General features: G+C 39.2%; 2 protein-coding genes across 2 annotated transcripts; one reads left to right on the forward strand and one right to left on the reverse strand.

The window, feature by feature from the left end:
- Nucleotides 1-1,011: 1,011 nt before the first annotated feature.
- Nucleotides 1,012-11,596, reverse strand: LOC108037949 (neurogenic locus notch homolog protein 3). Its single transcript, XM_044461301.1, has 6 exons — nucleotides 11,471-11,596; nucleotides 8,441-8,615; nucleotides 8,000-8,232; nucleotides 7,812-7,893; nucleotides 1,653-2,266; nucleotides 1,012-1,417 (listed from the first exon to the last, which is right to left on the reverse strand). Exons 1-6 carry the CDS (start codon nucleotides 11,471-11,473, stop codon nucleotides 1,208-1,210), a joined length of 1,317 nt encoding a protein of 438 aa, XP_044317236.1. The 5' UTR covers nucleotides 11,474-11,596; the 3' UTR covers nucleotides 1,012-1,207.
- A 3,452-nt stretch (nucleotides 11,597-15,048) lies between these two features.
- On the forward strand, nucleotides 15,049-18,714 carry LOC108037950 (putative odorant receptor 19b). The gene is made up of 3 exons (XM_017114624.2): nucleotides 15,049-15,776; nucleotides 18,223-18,583; nucleotides 18,643-18,714. The coding sequence occupies exons 1-3, from the start codon at nucleotides 15,049-15,051 to the stop codon at nucleotides 18,712-18,714; spliced, it is 1,161 nt and encodes a 386-aa protein (XP_016970113.1).
- Nucleotides 18,715-20,193: the final 1,479 nt, after the last annotated feature.

The following is a 20,193-nucleotide window of genomic DNA, read 5'->3' on the forward strand; positions in this document are numbered from 1 at the left end:
ACCTAAGTTATGACATTTCCAATCGTTCAGTTATATGGCAGCTATAGGATATAGTCGGCCGATCCTTATGAAATTCGGCATTTCGGATTGATTAGCCAAATATAAAACCCATACCAACATTCTAACTTTACAAACACCAAAGTTATGGCATTTCCGATCAATCGGTTATATGGAAGCTATAGGATATAGTCGGCCGATCCTTATGAAACTCGGCATGTCGGATTGATTAGCCAAATACAAGACCCATAGAAAATCCCAACTTCCTAACTTTACAAACACCAAAGTTATGGCATTTCCGATCGTTCAGTTATATGGCAGCTATAGGATATAGTCGGCCGATCCCGGCCGTTCCGACTTATATACTGCGTGCAAAGGAAAGAAGGGTGTGTGTAAAGTTTCAATTCGATATCTTTAAAACTGAGAGACTAGTTCGCGTAGAAACAGACAGACGGACAGACAGACGGACAGACAGACGGACAGACAGACGGACAGACGGACATGGCTATATCAACTCAGGAGGTGATCCTGATCAAGAATATATATACTTCTACCTCTGCAAGGGTATAAAAAGACTGCCTTACCACAAAGAATGATATGGCAGTGGGTTTAAGCGATCTCATGGATGGAAGCCAAGGCTTTTAGGAAAGTCCGCCTTGTTGTGGAGGGATATGACAGTCGGTCTGAACGATTTCGAAAGGGTTAAGCGTCTCAAGAAGCGCATTTGGAAAATCGTGGATTTCCTGGATTTGCTTCTCGAGCCGCTTAACATTGTCGACATCGAGGAAAAATCGAGGAAAAATCGAGGAAAAACTTTATTTTCTTGTGTCCGTGTGAATTGTTTAAGTAGGCCAGGAGATCCCGAGCCAAGGAAGAGCATGTGTGGTTTAGTTATAGTCGAAGATTACTGTAGCCGTAGTTCATGAAACAGAGTTTGAAAACTTACACTTTGATATGGTGTACGGTAGTCGCAACGCCAAGCCCACAAAGTAGTCCCCCAGTAAAAAGCATTGATTAACATTCATTATTATTTACTTGTGTTATTTATTGTTGTCAACACAGTTTTGTTCGTTTCAGTTAGGGAGAATACGAGGTTAATGCAACGACTAGTACAGGAAATCGGGAAACAAGATAGACTGGGTCGGAAGGTGACTGGACTGGCAGGCAGTGCGGCTGCATGGAGGACTCCTCCGGCATGGAAGACCCCTCCTCAGTGGTACTTGGCCACCGGGAAGGTGCGCGTCTGGCGGCAGGACACGAGGGCGTCGCCGGACTGACCCTGCGGACAGCGGCAGACCGCCAGGTGGGCCTTGGGCTCGCAGGAGGCTCCGGTGGCGCACTTGCCGATGCAGGGGTCGATGCACTGGTAGTTGATGCAGGCGCGGTGGTCGGGACACTCGTTGTTGCTCAGGCACTCACCCTGCAAGGGAGAAGGGAGGGGAGAGGTGTGTGAAAATCGTATAATCATTCAAATTAGCTGGCTTAAGGCTTGGTTTGGCATGCATTAGCTTCTACTATCTTCTTCTAAGTATTTGGTCACAATTTAACTATGAAAAGGCAAGACACTTGGGTGAAGGGTGGACCGCTAGCTCCGCAGCTTGGAGCTCCTAGGAGCAGCATGCAAGCAAGCCAGCCTGACTTGGCCAGGGACTCACCCGGGAGCAGTGGCTCAGCGGATTGCCGGTGTGGCCGGGCAGGCAGTTGCAGACGGGCCGCTCCCGGCCGGTGTTGTCGTGGCCGGGCACGCAGAAGGCGTTGGTGCCGCAGGGATTGGGCTCGCAGAGGTCCTCCTTGGTGAAGGGGCGGCAGCGGACGAAGGGGTCGCCGGTCATGTCGCGGGGACAGCTGCAGACGGGCGTGAGTCCGCGCAGGTTGCAGTCGGCGCCGACGCCGCATGCGCCCTCGCAGGTGTTCTTGCAGATGCCGTAGAAGCAGGCGGGCCGTCCGGCCGGACAGTCCGCGTCGCCGTAGCACTCCGGCCGGCACTCCGAGTACGGACTGCCGATGTAGCCTTTGGGGCACTCACAGGCCGCCCGGTGGTTGGTGACCGTCCGGCAGGTGGCGCCGGTGCCGCACTGGCCGCACGCCGGCACGCACTTGAAGTTGCTGCACATGTCCCTGCTCGTGCAGTCGCCGTCGTGGTCGCACTCGTGGCGACACCCGCTCAGCGGGTTGCCCACGTACCCGTGGACGCAGGAGCAGGTGGGCACGCCGTTGATGATCTCGCACTTGGTGTTCACGCCGCACGGACTCGGGTGGCACTGCTCCTCTGCGAAGGAAGGAGATAGTATTAGTCCTTCAGTGTAACTTATTTGCTCAAGGACCATTCCCACAGCAAAAAGGATCCAAGATGGTGATGAACTAGCTTGGAAACTAAATTAATTCGTTTAAGTGTTCGTATGTAAAAGCCCTAGCCAGCCTTGCAAAACTTAAGTAAAATATTTGTATTCCCTTGCTGAGGGTATTAACAATTGGTCATAAGTTTCCTAAGCAGTGAAAGATAAATGTTCGACGGCAGTGTTCACGTAGTGACGATCGCACTTAGAGTGAGCGAGAATAGACTACTATTTCTTGCCGCAGAATTGAAAATTAATTGTCCAATTACAACAATATATTAATTGTCCAATCACAATTATATATTGATAAAGATATTGTTATGCTCTTTAAATTTGTATTCTATGACCTTTTAGATTGGTTATGATAAATATGGTGAAAGTAAGAAATTGGAATTTAAAAATTTGGAGCTAATGGACAGAATTTATCCATTTATTTTCATATTTCTTGAATAATAAGCGTGGAACTGTAGCAAAAGTATTCAAATTTAATATTCCACCCTAGATATTCAATTTATATGATTTGTTAGCTATTTCAAATTGACACATATGTTTTACAGTCCTAAGAAAATGTCTTCGAATTAAACAGTTTGAGCTGTAAAACATTAATTCTACCAGATACGTTAAAAATATATTTTAAGATGCTGATTACGCTACCTTTATTAAATTTGTCGAAATACAAAAGTGTGAAATGTATGGCAAAACGTTTATTTTTCTGCACTTGTGTGGCGTTTTTGCATAACTTGGCAGTCGGCATGAGTATACAGTGTATACTATACACTGAAAATTATTACGCCCCTGATATTGTCAAGCCAGTGCAATTAAACTAAAAGCAATTTATTAGAAGTTTTAACTTTTTTGACATAAGTAAATACAAAAATAATTTGAAAGACATGAAAAGTTATGGTAAAATATTCATAGATATATTTATATATATATGTTTATATGAATATTAATTTATACATGAATATTTATGTTTTTGATTTTTTAATAAATATGTAAGTAAAAAGGGCGTGCCACTAAAAACCCGTTGCAGTTGCTTCCTGAAAATCTGCCTTAATAAATTGAATTTCATCGTTGATTGCTCATTTAAGATTCGTGTTCTTTCTCTGGCATTTTCCACTCCTTTTTCGATTTCTGCATCTTAACTGCCCTTCGGTATTTATTTTCATGATTTCACTTGCATCCCTTTCTGTGTTGCTTTAATACTGTCCCTCGCTTGCGTGCAATTCCCATTTCAATACAATATTTATTTGCATTTTCAATTAGCAACTGACTTGAAAACAATAATTGTAAACGTACAGTCTTCTGGGAGCAAGGAGAAGTTGAGTGTCCTTCCGCCGCCAGGATTCTTTTTCGTTCACGTTTCTGAGGAGCGGAAGTACAGCATAACGTGTCTTAAAGGCTGGGAATCTGCTGGAACTTCCAGAAGTAGTCATTTAATTTTGCCATGTCCTTACAGAAAAGTAAATAAAACAGTTTTTTATTCTTATTCCTCTTATTTTCATTTCTTCACTATGTCTATTAATACAAATAATGTATATTATGAGTTATGAATAAGGTCATTCCATATTAAAATGAAAGTGTTGAACTAGATATTATGAAATAGGGGATTCGATTTAAGCAAAATTGCTTTACTCAGATCTTAAGACTTTGTTTAATCGATTTTCAAAATAAACTCCAGATTTCATTACAATACATTTTCCTTGCGCTAGAAAATTGGTACTCCTCACAAATTATGTCGAAAGGAAATGTGAGAGAAAAGGCTGATAATGGCAAAACTTTTGCCATTGGAACGGAAAACAACGGAAAATAATTTCTCGGCTTGTTCACCGCACCATCGTCATCATCATCATCATCAACAACGACTGTGGAATAGCCGAAGAACAACAATTGGAACGAAAATAAAGGAAAATATAAGTATGGACAAAAAATATGCGCATAAATGAGCGCTGGCTATTTGAATATGATTTTCCATTTTTCCGTTTTGAGTGCCTGTCCCCCAATTATTGCCCCGACTGACGACTTCTTTCGATACCGACCTTCGCCGGAACATAAGTCACACGACCCGGCATAAATCAAAAATTGGGCAGCAACAGCAACTGCCACAGCAACTGCCACAGCGGATGTTGACAGGGGGGGAATGAGGTGAAGGGGCCAAGGAATTAACCCTGGTCGTTGCCTGGGTGGCCTTTCAAGGGGGCTACTGCCTTCGGGCAAGTCAGACTGTTGCACTAAATCAAGAACAACACCTAGTGAAAAACATTGCTCCCAGAACCTTGATATGAAATTGATGTCCTTTTAAGATCCCTTAAGTTCAACACATTTTACGAACAGTATATAATATATATTTTGGGGTTTCATTACCCCTGATAAGAAATGACAAATGGCTTCTAACATGGCTTTATAGAGATATTTCATATTCCAAAATATTTACATTTGGTAATAAGCAAATTCACATGTTTTTGTAGCATACAAAACAACACTATAAATTATACAAAAAGTATTGGTTAAGTATTGTTTACAGTTTGAAGCTTTAAGCCAATCGATTCGGAGTGATTCGATTGCTGAACCTAAATGATTTTTCTACAAGTCTGTGCCATGAAATCAAATGTCATAAAAAGTCGACATTCTCAACCTTTGCGGGCAGTGCCACCGAGCACACCTTCAGGAAAGGCCAAACAAATATAATTGTATAATTTTTGCATAATTTGTTGTCCTATTTTTTCTTGATAGTGTTTATTGCTTTTTTAGCTAATAATGTGGAGGGATATGGCAGCTGGTCTGATTAACTTGGAAAGGGTTAAGCGTCTCTAGAAGCACATTGGCAAATCGTGGATTTTCTGAATTTGCTTCTCGAGCCGCTTAACATTTTCGAGATCGTTGAAACCGTCTGCCATATCTTTTTTCAGGGTAAGGCAGTCTTATTTATGGACCAAACCCAGTGTCGAGTCGAAACAATTACCGACTCAAAACGCGATTCAAAACAAAATATCTAAGAAACTTAAGCTGGAACATCATTACACAACCTTAATGTTAGAAAAGTTCGGTGGTCAGTCGCAGTAGAGTGAAAACAGAAGCGTAAGATTTGGCGGAAATACGCCGATATTCTGCACTCTAATCTATTGCATAACTTACAAGTTGATACAGATACCCATATAAAAAGTGGGTAATTATATACTTAAGTATATAGTACTAACAAATAATTTTTCTTTTCTTCACTAAAATTCATTATTGCGACAATTCAGCAGATGAAGAAATGCGTATCAAAAGTAGTCGAGATATAAAATGAAAATGATATATTGACATCAACGATTGCTGTTTCGGAAAACTAGCACTTTTATTTTGAATGCCAATCTTAAATTTTTAAGGAATCCGCTGTTAAACGATATGAGAGTCTCCCAGCTAATTTGAACAGGGTAGTTGTTATAGTTCCCGAAATAAAGCTGTTCATACGAAAAATCTTAATAAAATGAATGCAATTCTAAGGATAACGGATATATAAAATAAAGTATGTGTGAAATGCGCTGACTTTGGGTTTACTTAACACGGCTCGACTTGCCCAATTTGTATTATCTAGGTATACATTTTAAAGTTCTAACCATCTTATGAAGTGAGTGCCTTGTATTTTGGGGACCCTACAAATTCTATTTTATTTTATTATTATTTTATACCCTTCCAGAGTGTATTATTTCAGTCAAAAGTTCGCAAGGCATTAAAGGTGATATTTTCGACACTACAATGTACATAAATTTAGTAATATTTAAAATGAAGAAGTTAAGAAGTTCGTTTTAAGCTTTATAAAATTCTGTCAATATATACGCAAATAACTCGAGATATAAAATACATTTTCAATGTTATACAAATTTACAGAATATATATCTGTTCAATGGAATGGAATATTGACATAACTTTATTGCTCATAAAAATCGATATGTAGTCGTTTTATAGAATATTAAACTTTTGTTATAGCTGCTAGGGTACACAAACTGCGGCTGCCAATTTTTTTTTCTCTTGTTTAAAGGTTCTTTTATTTTTTAGCCGTGCTCACAACAATTTAATTTACAGAAAATAAATGCATTGGACTGGCGGATCTGCACTGTATATAGCCATAATCGGATGTTGGCTCGCGGCCCCGGGGCTACATCTCGTCGGTCGGTCGTCGGTCGTCGGAGCTCAGCTCTCATATAGTCGATGGCCTTGGGCCGGACCTCGCCCACTCGCCCACACGCCTCCGTCCTTGATCTTGACAATTATGAAACGAAATGCCCCGCTAATTACCATAAAATTACAAAGGCCCCAAGTGCGATTCTGGGCGAGTGTTGGGCGTAGACTCAGTCGTTGGCTGTTTGTTATGGATTAATATTATTATTGTGATTTTCATTGAGCGCGAAATATTTATGCCCACACGCTTCAGGCCCAGCCCCCTGTTTTGGCTGATATATTTGGCCCGATTTGGCAATACAAGTTGGATTCGCTACGTCAGAGCAATGGCTTTTAGCTTTAACTAACAGCACGACGATGGACGAAAAGTGATTCGTGAGTAGGTCGTGCTAAATATATTCGCATAACAATGATGGCTAATTATCTGATGTACTGTCAGTCAATCTATGGGTTTCCGGAACAGACGTAATCCCACATAATTTCAACTGATGATTGTGTCTTATGTTGTTTACAAATATGTTACTAATATGTTGATTTATCTGCTGATGCAATAGCAGATTTGCACCAAAGTTGTTTGTATTTTGAATACTTTTTTCCCATAAAGGAAAATGTTGAGTAGCTTAAAAAGTTATCTTTCCTAGTTGTACCTGGACACTAATGTATAGCCCCTTTCATTTAAACTTTAAGACTGTCAGGTTGTCAAGGCTTTTTTATTAATTGTTAAAATTTAAAAGACCCTTGCAGCCTTATGTAAAATACCTGTACATAACTTCATATATATCTACAAGTGTACAGGATGCCTCGCGGAGTCATTTAATGGGCTACAAAACGAGATCATATTTTTTTATCAAATAATTTTTTTTTGTAATCTAACAAAATTAAGAATGTACTTTTCCTAGAAAAAAAGTACTTTGACTTATTAACCCTTTTCTAAACCCTTTCAGATTATATAATATAACAATAAGAAAAGTTTGCTAAATTGCATAAAGAACTGATCCAAAGTGAAATAGAATCTAGACATTGCAAAATAAGCTTTTTCGTAATATGTAAAAATGTTTTTCGTTCGCTCTTGATTTTCACAAAAAAATTAATCGAGAAATAGGAATAACTTATTGTCTGCGAAAGTGGATCACCCTGGTTCGTAAGGGAAAATACTTAATACCCCATTGACTTGTTGGGAACAGTTCGATCCCATAGTCATTCTGGCTTCCCCCGATTCCTGTGCCAATTCGGATAAGAGAGTATGATTCGAGAAGACCCGACTCCCCGGATCCCACCCATCTCCGGCATTTGCACAAGGCCGTGGGCGGCACTCACCCGGATCGTTGAGGTGGCAGGCGTGGTAGGGGTCCCCATTATAGCCCGCAGGGCAGCTGCAGACGGCCACGTGGTTGCGGGCCTGAAATGAAGGGAATTTTCTCGGTCAGCGGACGATATGGTGAAATGTCCGCAGGGCGTGCAGGACAGGGGCGGGGTCAGGTCAGGGGCTGGGACTTGCCACTTACGTCACAATTCGAGCCAATGCCACAGGCACCCACGCAGGGATTAACACAGCGATTGTCCTTGCACTGCAGGTCGCCGCGGCAGTCGACGTTGTCCAGGCACTCGCCGCGATTGCAGTGGGTGAGCGGATTACCGCTGAATCCTGGGGGGCAGGAGCAGACCGGACGTCCTCCGGCGGCCTCCTGGCACACGGCGTTCACGCCGCACGGACTGCCGCTGCATCCGTAGGATTGGGCTGTGGGCGAAACGGAGCACAGTGGTGGTGAGGAGGTGCGGTGGTGAGCTCGTGTCTCGTGGTTGCTGCAGCTTAATCTAGTTCTGGTTAGGGGTTAGCGACTACGGATGCTACGGGTGTGTCTTTAGCTGGGGTCAGTGGGCGCGGTGCTCTCATATGTACATCGTGCTGGTGCGGAATAGTTCGGATACGGAAGTTGCGTAAATACCACGTGTGTAGACCGGATCTCTGTAGACAACCCGCTGCAGGGACCGCCCATCGCCATACGTGTAGTAGGTGCGGTACGAGCAGTTCGTACAACGCTTCTCGATCTTTTTACCTAGGGACAGTTGGGGCAAGGATGCGATGGCCACTGCCACAAGGGCCGCGACGAGGAGCTGCTGCTGCAAGAGAGATATTTAATTCCGATTAGTGTCATTATTTGGGTATGCTGATAAAAACAGCTGACAATAAGTCTGTGTTCCCGTTTCTGAATAGTTCTTTACTTGCTTCCTGAGCTAAGAGCTCGATAAAATGCAATGGTTTGATAATAATATGACGAAAAATTACTAAATAAATACACTTTCTAAAATGTCCCATTCATTTTTGGAATTCATTTTTTAGGAAAAAGTGTTGCTAAAAGTAAAGGAATCTCAGGGGTTATATAGTTTATAAATTCAAAAAGAGGATACAGCAAAAAAGCTAAAATTATCAAATTTTTTAACTCTTTTGTATTTAGAGAAATTATCTTAGGGCAGAACTTCCAAATACTTCTCAACGATATATACCACCTGCAGCTTTAGTGGCTTAAAAGCTATGGACGTAGAAAGCCTTGCTATTTATGGTAATTTAAAACACCAAAAACCGCAATTTGATGCATACCGTCAAACAGCAAATACCCATTCCAAAATTTTGTATTAGGGAAATAGCCCTAAAACCTTGATTCTTAAAATTATTTTTTATCATTTTCATATATATATTACATATATGTAATATGGTTCTAAGGCCTCAATATCTTTCATTTTCAATGTTTTCACAAGTCGACCAAATAAGTTCATACCATCGGACCATCATAGCAGACTTGAAATTCTCCGTATATATATATATATATATATATATATATAGGCGACTATTAAGGATATATCCCTAGTATACATATCTCCAAGTGGGCTTCGTCACTGTGTGAACTGTCGTCCACAGTGATAACACAATATATGTATCTTACTGCTAAAAGCTGATTAACAATGAACTCATTCATTGGCCACAAAGACTACAGTACGTATGAGTAATAAACTGGATTTTTTTTTCACGAATATGCAGTTTTTTTTAACAAACACAATTCCATACCCATTTTTTTTTGCAAATTTTAATAAAGTATTTTTTAATGGTCACAAAATACAAAATATAGCTGCCTAAACCTTGAGTTTGCCAAAAACGCATGTTCAAAAAATTTGTTCGTCAAAGGTAATTTATTAATATCGTAAACCATATTCCAAGGTCGAAGCAGAAATGCCCTTGTTGAGAAAACTGTGTATCCAAGAAAGCAATTAAAAACATTATGAAGAAAATAATGTTGATATCATTTTTAAAATTCGTTTCTTTCAAATTATTTAGATTAAATGATTTTATTTTTACATAATACAACACTTTAGAGATATTTTAATTAGTTATAAGGCATATGCTTATAACTTGTTTTCCATTTTAATGTAAAGAAATCCATTTAAATGTTGATACAATAAGAAACGTGAGCATATGGATTCACCAAAAATATTCAAAACAAACAAACATTTCAATCGGCGGAAAGCAAGCCCTCTTCGCCGGTTAATATGTGTCATCGTGCCGAAGTGACAACAAATATCAAATATATGAGCGCCCAATAACAATCGGCGTTCGGAAGCAAACATTAGTTTGGACTGCTTAATGGGATTCTGCTGCTTGAAGTGACTGGACACCATATTTGGTTTACCCGGGGAACGAGATGAGATAACGATCGATGATGATTTGGCTTCACGTTCAAGGTGGTGATGATCATTGCTTGCGGATGACACATTGGAGATAAACTCGTTGTCCGCTTCTTTGGAAGTTCAATTCGAGCAAAATCACTTAATCATTTCGGAATACAATAGGAATATTCAAATGGAATTACTCTGACTGACCAATATGGAAGTCCAGATTCACACTAACTAAGCTGTCGATCACCACGTATAAGGTTCGGACTTGTTCCACTGAGGGAGGAAATTGTGAAAGGAAATTGGATTTCTTTATTTGTATGTATATTTAGTTGCGAAATTCGTAATCAGACCACATTGTTCAAAGGAAGTCATTAAAAGGGCCATGCTTGCTTCTCTATATGTTTCTAATTGAGATTTAATTTGTCTATCGCATTTTTACCTACTTTAAAAATGTGAAGTAAAATAAAAACTCAGGTGGAGTGGAGTGGTAGATATTAATTCGTTTCTAGCTTTGCTATATCACCAAATGAATAATGGATTTGTTATTTACTTGCACAGCTTAAAAGTTTTGAGTGATTGATCTTCTTTAATAAATAATGAAAAGGCAAATCAAAATCTCTTAAAAAAGAAGTGCTCGTGGGCTTAGCTGAATGTATGTGGGAGTAAAGGTATATTTTTGGATCTTTCTTTTAATTGACGGAATAAAAATATGCAAGAGTATTTCGTTTGCATCGACTTATTTATATGTATTAATTTGGTGAATTGTGCTTAGACTTCTATCCCATGGTCCATATCGGCAATTTCCTTTTACTGAACGCGAGTTGAATAATAAATATTCATGTAGGGGATCCAGCATTTTAAGTCGATCGTTAAATAAAACACGACATTTGTCTGGCTGGCCGGAAGTAAACATACGCCCAAAACTCAAGTTCTCAATTAACAGAGGGGCTATCCTTTCGTTGTCGGGGTTTTTTGTTTTTTCATTTTTGCTTTAGTTTTACGTGCTTCTACGTACTTTAATATTCCATTCACGTAGCAATACCTGAATGCATTTATTATGTATTGTCTTTGTGCGTAATTTCATTGAACAGTATTGAAATAAATATCAAATTTTACACAAAGAAAACTTAGGCCAAATAAAATTAAAAAATTTGTTCAGATAAAAAAATGATGTGTAAATGCATTTATTTGGTCTAGTTTTTCCCTAAAAGATTTTAATACAATTTTTTTAAAATAAGATCTAGTCTTGAAAAGCAATGAATTTATAAATGCTGGGAATGTTTATGGATTTTCCCACAGCAACTCACCATTTTTGTGTTGAAGTTCTTAGAACACACTCGCACTACTGGCGAAAACCGCCAAACAAATAATTAACGTAAAATAAAAAACAAAAAAGGTTAATTCGAAAATGGTTCCGTTTTCCACTTGCACTGTTCGATTTCAACTGAGTCGGCTTCTAGACGAGCTTGGGCTATTTATAAGTCCGCGGCTCTTGACTCAGGTGAGAAACGGTGAGCGATGTTGGCGTCATCTCTCAGCTGCTCACCTTCCTCCTCCCCCCTCTCGCTCCCTTCCACTCACACGGAAAACAAATTTTAGTTTTTTTTAAATAGTTTTAGGTGTAACATGTTCCTGAAATCTACAAAAAAATATTTTATTTGGGTGATTATTTTACAATTTTCTAATATTATTTCTGCTTCATATTAAGAGTTGCAAAAAAACTGATGAATGTTATGGTGACGTTCGATTAAATATAAGTATTAACATATTTTATATGCATCTTATACTGTAACCGTTAAGAAAAGAGTAGATTCAAATGATTCCAGTCAGCGAAATTTACCAAACCCTCAAGGAACTTGGGTAACTTAGAATTTGGTACTTTTAAATATTAATGGTCGGTGGTTAATATGCTCGTATACGTTTTTAATTTAATTGCATGTGGTTTCTGGTAAAATGCGCGTTTTGAAAGTTTACAACAAAATGGATTTGCGTGATTTTAGATGTTTGAAAATATTTTATTCTCTTAAAAGGGAGAGATTTAAAAACTTTGGGCTCCCAAATGTTTTAGTTTGTAGAACAGTTAAAGATAGCTCAGATGTTTTTAGTAAATAAAACCAATAGATTAAATATTTTTAATATTTATATAGATCTATATTAACAGCTCAATAATATTTCGTTTAATTATGTCCGTTTTACAGGTAAGAATCCGCTGAGGTACCTTAGTTCATCAGGTTGAAAACTATTTCTGTTGACAAGCTTGCTGTTGACTTTTCGCTTGTTTTAAGCATTGCGCCGCTCGATTTCAGTTAAAATCATTTCAGAGATTGAGTCAGCCGATCGCTGGCTCATTCATATATTTGTTTGGGCATCGGGCTATTTATAAGCGTGTACTTGACAACTTTGCTTCGCTTTGGCCATGCCTGCTTTGAAAGCTCAATTCTGCGTGGGCCCCTGCATCCAATATAGCAGTTTCCTACTATAAACAGCTCTGAATTGAAGGGAACTTGATTGGGAACGGAGAAATTTCCCCTTGAATCTGGGCAGGTCCTGTGGATTCGTGAAATTACATAATTTCTTACTGTTCTATTAAGACGAAATTCATGTTCGTCCGAAATAAACCTAAAAATGCTATTTGTCAATGAATTTTATATAAGACAAATTGGACCTCGCAAATGCGATATGGGTTACCCTTAATATTATGGGATCTTTCTGTTACAAATACAAATACATACAAATGCCTTGGTCTCGGTGGCAACGAGTCGCTTTAGAAAATAAGTTAAGAGACCACATCCGCACCATATATTCATTACTAATTACAAAGGGAAATATTTATATGGTCATTTTGAATCAAGTCAGAGCGAAACCATTTGTTGTTGAGTTTATTTTATTCTCAAATGTTGTAGTATAGTAATAAAAGTTTGATCATTCTCCAAACTTAATTAACTGAAGGTATTTGCATATGTTTCAACCTAAATGCTGTCGGAGATGAGTATTAAATCACTTGTTTCCGTTGAACCGGCTAAACTCAAAGTATACAGAAAATATTTAACTTTTTAATTAAAGTAAAATATTTTTTTAAGCCGTGCAAAGAAAAAACGCAAAAACGCGATAAATGAACAGCAATTTGTCATTCGTTCGTTCTAATTAACAAATGTCAAAACGCAAAGAAAAAAAACTATAAAACAAATACATTTTGTATCCTTTCGGTTTTAAAGTCTTTATTTAAAGCCTTCGCATCGATTTGATTTCAAAGAGCCCGGATAAAACAGAAAACCGGATCCGCCGCAAAACTGCACTGGAATTGAATCAATTAAAACAAATCTTGACATTCGGCTGCGTGGGCAGGTAACAGAATAAATAATAGAGATGGTTTGACCTATAGCTATTGGCGGGCCATTTGCAATGGACTTCCATTTTCAAATTAAATGCGTTTAATTTAATCGCGTTAGCCCGGCATCAAATCGATATGCGAATATTCTAGATTGAACTGACAATTGCAACGCCATTCAGCCCAAAAAGGGGGTTCTCGGTCTGGATTTGACCCGGCCAAGACCAATTGACGCATGCCGATTGGCCATAATGGAACCAAAATTCACCTGAAGACCCTTGGTTGGCTGGTGGCACCTGGTCGGAAGCCAATTTAATTATGCCGCTTGGCGAACAAATCTTTTGGCTTAAGCAGCTCTTCTTTCAAACGGCCCAGGTCGTGACAGGTTGGTCTGGATCCCAAGGCCCAATAAGGCCCACTTCTTTTCCTTCATAATTTATGCCGCCCAATATCAATCATATTCAATCATGATGCCTGCCTGTGTGTGAGCTCTATTCTGCTGTGGCTCCCACCGCCCACACCCGACATTCCTGGACGGGTCATTCCCCAACAGATTGCCATTGACAAATGTTTTATAATCAATTTGGCATTATTAATTTGAATACACGCCACCTGCGAGCAATCATCCCCTCTCTGCCTCGAACTTCTGGACACCTTTCCATGGCGGTGGCTCAAAGTGAAACTAGACAACACCGAAACGGGCTTATTTGCGGTGTGGCGAACAGGTTTCGCAGAGGCGTACGGGGCAAGGTATATTCAGGGGCAAGGGCAGGAGCAGGGGCACAATGGAATCACCAGGAACGTTCAGAAGGGATACTCTTTACTCGGGATGTGGACTTTAAAAAACGTATGATTTGCAGAAGGACAGTTTGCATTGGTTAAATGTTTCTTCCGCGGAGAAGGTGATGTTTCCGGCTCTTAAAAATATAACCATATTAATCATAGGTTTAACAATAAAACTATTATTGGGGTCGCAAAGTGGTAACTTACTTTCGCACCAATGTTACAATATTTAATAAATATACTTAATTTTTAAAACCAAATTCCAAACTCAGTCATTAGGTTAAGAAAATACTTGTTATGAATGTAATACATAATACATTAAGGTCTTAAAATATATTTGTACACAAATTTGTTGTTTTAGTCATGCACCTTTATACGTTTTTTATGCGGAATATTTGAAGATTCATTGAAAGTAACTATCAAAATATTGTTTTTTGACAGCTTATATTTTGGAATTTTATTTTATGTTCATATTTGTATCTTATCAAAGTCATGTGACTATTTTATTAAGAAGGACTAAACTAAAAGGGCCATATATAGTAGGCTGTCCAGATGAGCCTGGCCACAAGTGAGCATTCGGTGCGAAACCTATTCCATTGTAATTGCTGGAAGGGGCTGGGTTCGAGTGGCGCGAAGTGGTGTCCTGGCCCAAACTTTTTCGGTCTAATTTGCAGCAATTTGCATAATTTGCGGCTAACTGATGGATTTTGTATAAAAGGGTCTGACCAACAACTCGGGCTCAGGAGTTCCCACTGAAACTAGACAAGCGCCATCATGAAAGTGGACTCGACGAGGGCCCTGGTAGACCACTGGCGCATCTTTCGGCTGACCGGACTGAACCCGCCGGCCAGGAACACCGTGTGGGGGCGCCACTACAGTGCCTACTCGCTGGTGTGGAACGTGGTGTTCCACCTCTGCATGTGGGTGTCCTTCACGGTGAACTTCCTGCTGTCCAACTCGCTGGAGACCTTCTGCGAGAGCCTCTGCGTGGCCATGCCGCACACGCTCTACATGCTGAAGCAGTTCAATGTCTACCGGATGCGCGGGGAGCTGCTCCACAGCCACCAGGTGCTCCGCCACCTGGACAGCCGGCTGCGCTCCTCCGCCGAGTCCCAGATCGTCGGCGAAGGCATCGCCAGGGCGGAGTTCATATTCAGGATCCTTGGCCGCGGCGTTTTGGGCGTGATCGTGGTCGGCATCCTTTACATCGTGCTGGCCAACGAGCCCACCCTGATGTACCCCTCCTGGATTCCCTGGAACTGGACGAGCAGCTCCTCCTCCTACCTGCTCACCGTCGCCCTGCACACATGCGGCATAATCGCGACGGCGGCCGTGGTCCTCAATTTGAGCACCTATCCGGGCACCTACCTACTCCTGCTCGGCGCCCACACCAAGGCCCTGGCCTGGCGAGTCGGCAAGTTGGGTCACGGCAGGCCACTCCCGGCGGACCGGGTGCAGGCACTCCTGGTTGGCTACATCCAGGACCACCAGATTATCGTGCAGTAAGTAAGGGAAAACTTGCACTTACAAGGCACTTGCAGAAATAAATACCTAATACAAAGTATTAAAGTATTAAAGTATTTCCTATTATTTTCCTTTAATTTTCGGATTATTCCTGTAAAAACTATATCCAATTTTTATTAAATTAAAATAGTATTTGTGATTGTTCCGATGGCAGTCATATTAACAGTCGTCCGATTTTATATAACTTAATAATCAGTGTATTATCTCGTTCCGGTCTCATTTAGATAGCGTTAAGGCTGAAAGCTTATTTTGCGTACAGACTGACGGAATTGGCTACAAAAGCCTGTGATGCCGATCAAGAATATATATACTTCATAGGGTCGGAAATTTCTCCTGCAAGGTCTTGCAAACATTTGACTGAAATTATATTTACCTCTGCAAGGGTATACAAATAATTATAAAATAATAAATTATTTCATTTAAGAAAACTGGGCAAATCCGGTTATTATCGCATAAAGTGGTTTTTAAATAAGTCTCGCTGACTAAAAGAATATATGTGTATCCATCTGAACGCGATATTTAGTGAGCTAGAACACCTAAAGTGTTGTGATTTAACTGGGCAAGTTTTGTAGTGCTCACACACCGCAAGTTCGTTTAACGTTCTCCGCATTTGGAGCGGCCGGGAACGGACGACTATATCATATAGCTTTCATATAACTGATAGATCGGATATGCCATAATTTTGGAGTATGTAAAGTTAGGATGATGGGATTTTCTATGGGTTTTATATTTGGCCATTCAATCAGACCTACCAAATTTCATAAGGATCGGCCGACTATATCGTATAGCTTCCATATAACTGAATGATTGGAAATGCCATAACTTTGGTGTTTTTGAAGTAAGGAAGTTGGGATTTTTTATGAGTATTAAGAATGCATCATATGAATAATTTTTGAGAATATAATTTACAGAATATTCTGCAGGGGTATATCAACTGCGGCTCGCCCGAAGTTAGCTTTCCTTTCTTGTTTATACTCAAAATGAGCAAATTCACATGTTTTTGTAACATACAAAAGCACACTATGAAATATACAAAAAGTATTGGTAAAGAGTTGCTTGGACTTCGAAGCTTCTAGACAATCGATTCAAAGCAATTCGAACCTAAATGATTTTTTCTTAAAAGAGTGTGCCTTGGAAAAAGGTGCAACTTTACCTGCTATCATACCTGTAAATGTATTCATTAATAAAATAGTACATTTTGTATATATATATAATAAAAAAATGTAAGCAAACGAATTCAGTTGAATAAAGTAATCAATATTAAAATGAATTTTAGCAAATGCTTAATTAAAATTCAACCAATATAAGGAGAAAAAAAAACGTATTTAATAATTAAGACAAACAAACAACAAGAAAGGAAGCAAACTTCGGCAAGCCGAAGTTTATACACCCTTGCTGTTATTACAAACCGACTACATTTTGATTTCTATGCCTATATTACTAAGAGCAAAGAAAGCTATGTCGATTTTTGGATGCATGTTGCCATCGTTTCTATAGCAGCTATCTGATATAGTAAATAATTACTATATCTCAAAGGAATATTTTGATAAATAGAAAACAGCAAAATAACAATTTTTTCATTTTAATTTTCATACCCTTGCAGAGGGTATTATATTTTCAGTCAAAACAAATTGCAACGCAGTGAAGGAGACATTTCCGACCCTATAAAGTATATATATTCTTGATCAGGATCGCCTCCTGAGTTGATATAAGCATGTCGGTCTGCAAATGTATTTGCAATAAATTCAAAAAGTGTAAGCAAACAAATTCAGGACAATAAAGTAATTAATATTAAAATGAATGTTGTCAAATGCTTAATTAAAATTTAACCAATATAAGGAGAAAAAGCAATCAGTTTTAAGTATTAAGGCAAACAAACAAACCCACTAACATATACAGAATTAGTGGTAAGTAGTAGCTACTTAACTAGGCAGTGATTTTATTTAAGTATTTAAATTAAGACTACAAATTTAATAACATTTATACTAAAACCTTTTTTAGCTTTTGTAATTGATTAAAAATTCGTATTCATTTAAATTTGTGTTCAAATTCATAATTATAATTCATATGTAAGTCTCCATTAACTAATGCAACTTGACCATTGAAGCTAATTTCGTCAACTTGGATTTTATTCACCCTTGCAGCTGTAACAAGAATGTCAATTCTAAAAGTCGATTATTTATCGATTTGACGGACATTCACTTTTACTTGTCATGACTGCGGTGTTTGATTAAACTAATTGAGAAATAATCTGCAGGGGCTGACATGCCGAAGACTCTTATACCTACATACAATTTTAGTCCATCCTTTTCGATAATGACTTCGGTTAGCCTAAGATAGCTTTCCTTCTAGTTTGTTCAAAAAGATTGTATTATGTTCATGAAGAAGTCAACCACGATTTTACCATGTCGCCTCTCACTGCAGCCTGCTCAAGTCGCTGGAGCGATCGCTGTCGATGACCTGTTTCCTGCAGTTCTTCTGCACGGCCTGCGCCCAGTGCACCATCTGCTACTTCCTGCTCTTCGAGAGCGTCGGGGTCATGCGGTTCACAAACATGTTTTTCCTGCTGGTGGCCTTCACCACCGAGACCCTGCTGCTCTGCTACATCGCCGAGATCCTTTGCCAGGAGGGGGAGGACCTGCTGGCGGCAGTCTACAGCTGCAACTGGCTGGACCAGTCGGCGCATTTCCGGCGGCTGCTGCTCCAAATGCTCCTGCGCTGCCAGAAACCGATGATCTTGGTCTCTGGAGTCATAGTGCCCATCAGCATGAAGACCTTTGTGGCGGTATGTGCACGGGGAAAGTCTTCGTCCTTTTCATATAGCTTGTAACCTTGCAACTCCAGGTGGTGAAGGGAGCTTACACCATGCTCACCCTGCTGAATGAAATGCGAAAATCGTCACTGGAATACAACTAATAGCCTCATCGATTTAAAAGTACTTGTATCACTGGAAAAGTTGGGCAGCAAAATGAAGAAAGGCTGAACTAAAGGATACCCTCATAAATAGTTTTAGTAAACCGCTCGGTTCAAGAAACGTAGAAAAAAATGTCTAAAATGTTAATGTTTTTATACATAGTAAAAAAATGTAGAATTTCTAGTTAGCACAATCGACATACAATAAAAAAAAGCAACTTAGTCAAACAAGAAAGAAAGAAAAACCATGAAGCTAGATCAATTTTCGACAATTTTTTTTAAGAATTTCCACCGTTTCTATGGCAGCTATATGATATTGTCATAACCATAGTTCTGAAATTGTTAATATAACTATATTTCGGAGTATATGGTATACTCATATAAAGAAACACCGAAGTTATAATTTTATTTCTCTTTTTTTTCCGACGGTTTCTATAAACTACCTACAACAGAAAGAAGGATTTCTGCTAAGTTGCATGCAAATAGGCCAAGTCGGCCGACTATATCCTATAGCCGCCATATAACTGATTGATCGGATATGCCTTAACTTTGGTGTTTGTAAGTTAGGAAGTTGGTATATTCTATGGGTTTTATTTTTGGCCAATCAATCCGACCTACCAAATTTCATAAGGATCGGCCGAAAATACCCTATAGCTGCCATATAACTGATTGATCGGATATGCCTTAACTTTGGTGTTTTTAAAGTTAGGAAGTTGGGATTTTTTATGAGTATTAAGAATGCATCATATGAATAATTTTGGATAATATAATTTACAGAATATTCTGCAAGGGTATATCAACTTCGGCTCCGCCTGAAGTTAGCTTTCCTTTCTTGTTATTAATTTGCATATTTATAAGTTATAAATGAACTGGATAAGGGTACTTTCCAGCCTGAAGACACTATTATTCTTGTGTCCGCATATTGGAGGTGGTTGCTACCCGAAGGGCAAAGTCAAGGCAACGATTGCACTTCTGCTCTGATGTTGAATGTGATTCTCGAAATCAATTCGAATACCGGAAGACGGTGTCTTCAAACATACCTGCGCACAGATAAGCACTTTCAGTAGCATCTGAAGATCATTCTGCGGTTCTAGATTAGCAGCTAGCTATAAATAAATACATGAGTACGCAACGAGTGCGATAAGCTTTCGCTTTTTATACCCAGGGGATATTCATTTAGGTCAGTAGTTTGCAACGCCATACATTTCCGACCTTATACCTTATACAATACAGATATTTGCTGATCGAAAATAAATTACAAAATTATAAAACTGCTTTGGAAACAGAATAAAGGCCTGTAACCCGTTGAAAATTCTCTAAGCCTGAGATTTTCTAGTAGGTGTGTGGTGTTTGATTTTTGATTTTATTTGGGATCCACTTCTTGTCTTCGACGCTCTGGGCTCATCGTCTTTCTTAACTCTTCTTTGAAACGTTTAACTAAGAGTAGGTTTTAAATATGTTATTTGCTATATTTTCGAATTT

This window comes from Drosophila rhopaloa, unplaced genomic scaffold (assembly GCF_018152115.1).
Source record: "Drosophila rhopaloa isolate 14029-0021.01 unplaced genomic scaffold, ASM1815211v1 contig_3, whole genome shotgun sequence".
Classification (NCBI taxonomy): domain Eukaryota; kingdom Metazoa; phylum Arthropoda; class Insecta; order Diptera; family Drosophilidae; genus Drosophila; species Drosophila rhopaloa.

Coding starts and splice junctions, on each gene's coding strand:
- LOC108037949 (XM_044461301.1), bottom strand. Junction 7,894..7,999: donor GCATTGGCTCGAATTGTGAC/GTAAGTGGCAAG, acceptor CCTTCATTTCAG/GCCCGCAACCACGTGGCCGT. Junction 2,267..7,811: donor CTGCCACCTCAACGATCCGG/GTGAGTGCCGCC, acceptor CTTCCTTCGCAG/AGGAGCAGTGCCACCCGAGT.
- LOC108037950 (XM_017114624.2), top strand. CDS start 15,049: ATGAAAGTGGACTCGACGAGGGCCCTGGTAGACCACTGGCGCATCTTT. Junction 15,777..18,222: donor GACCACCAGATTATCGTGCA/GTAAGTAAGGGA, acceptor CTCTCACTGCAG/CCTGCTCAAGTCGCTGGAGC. Junction 18,584..18,642: donor GCATGAAGACCTTTGTGGCG/GTATGTGCACGG, acceptor TTGCAACTCCAG/GTGGTGAAGGGAGCTTACAC.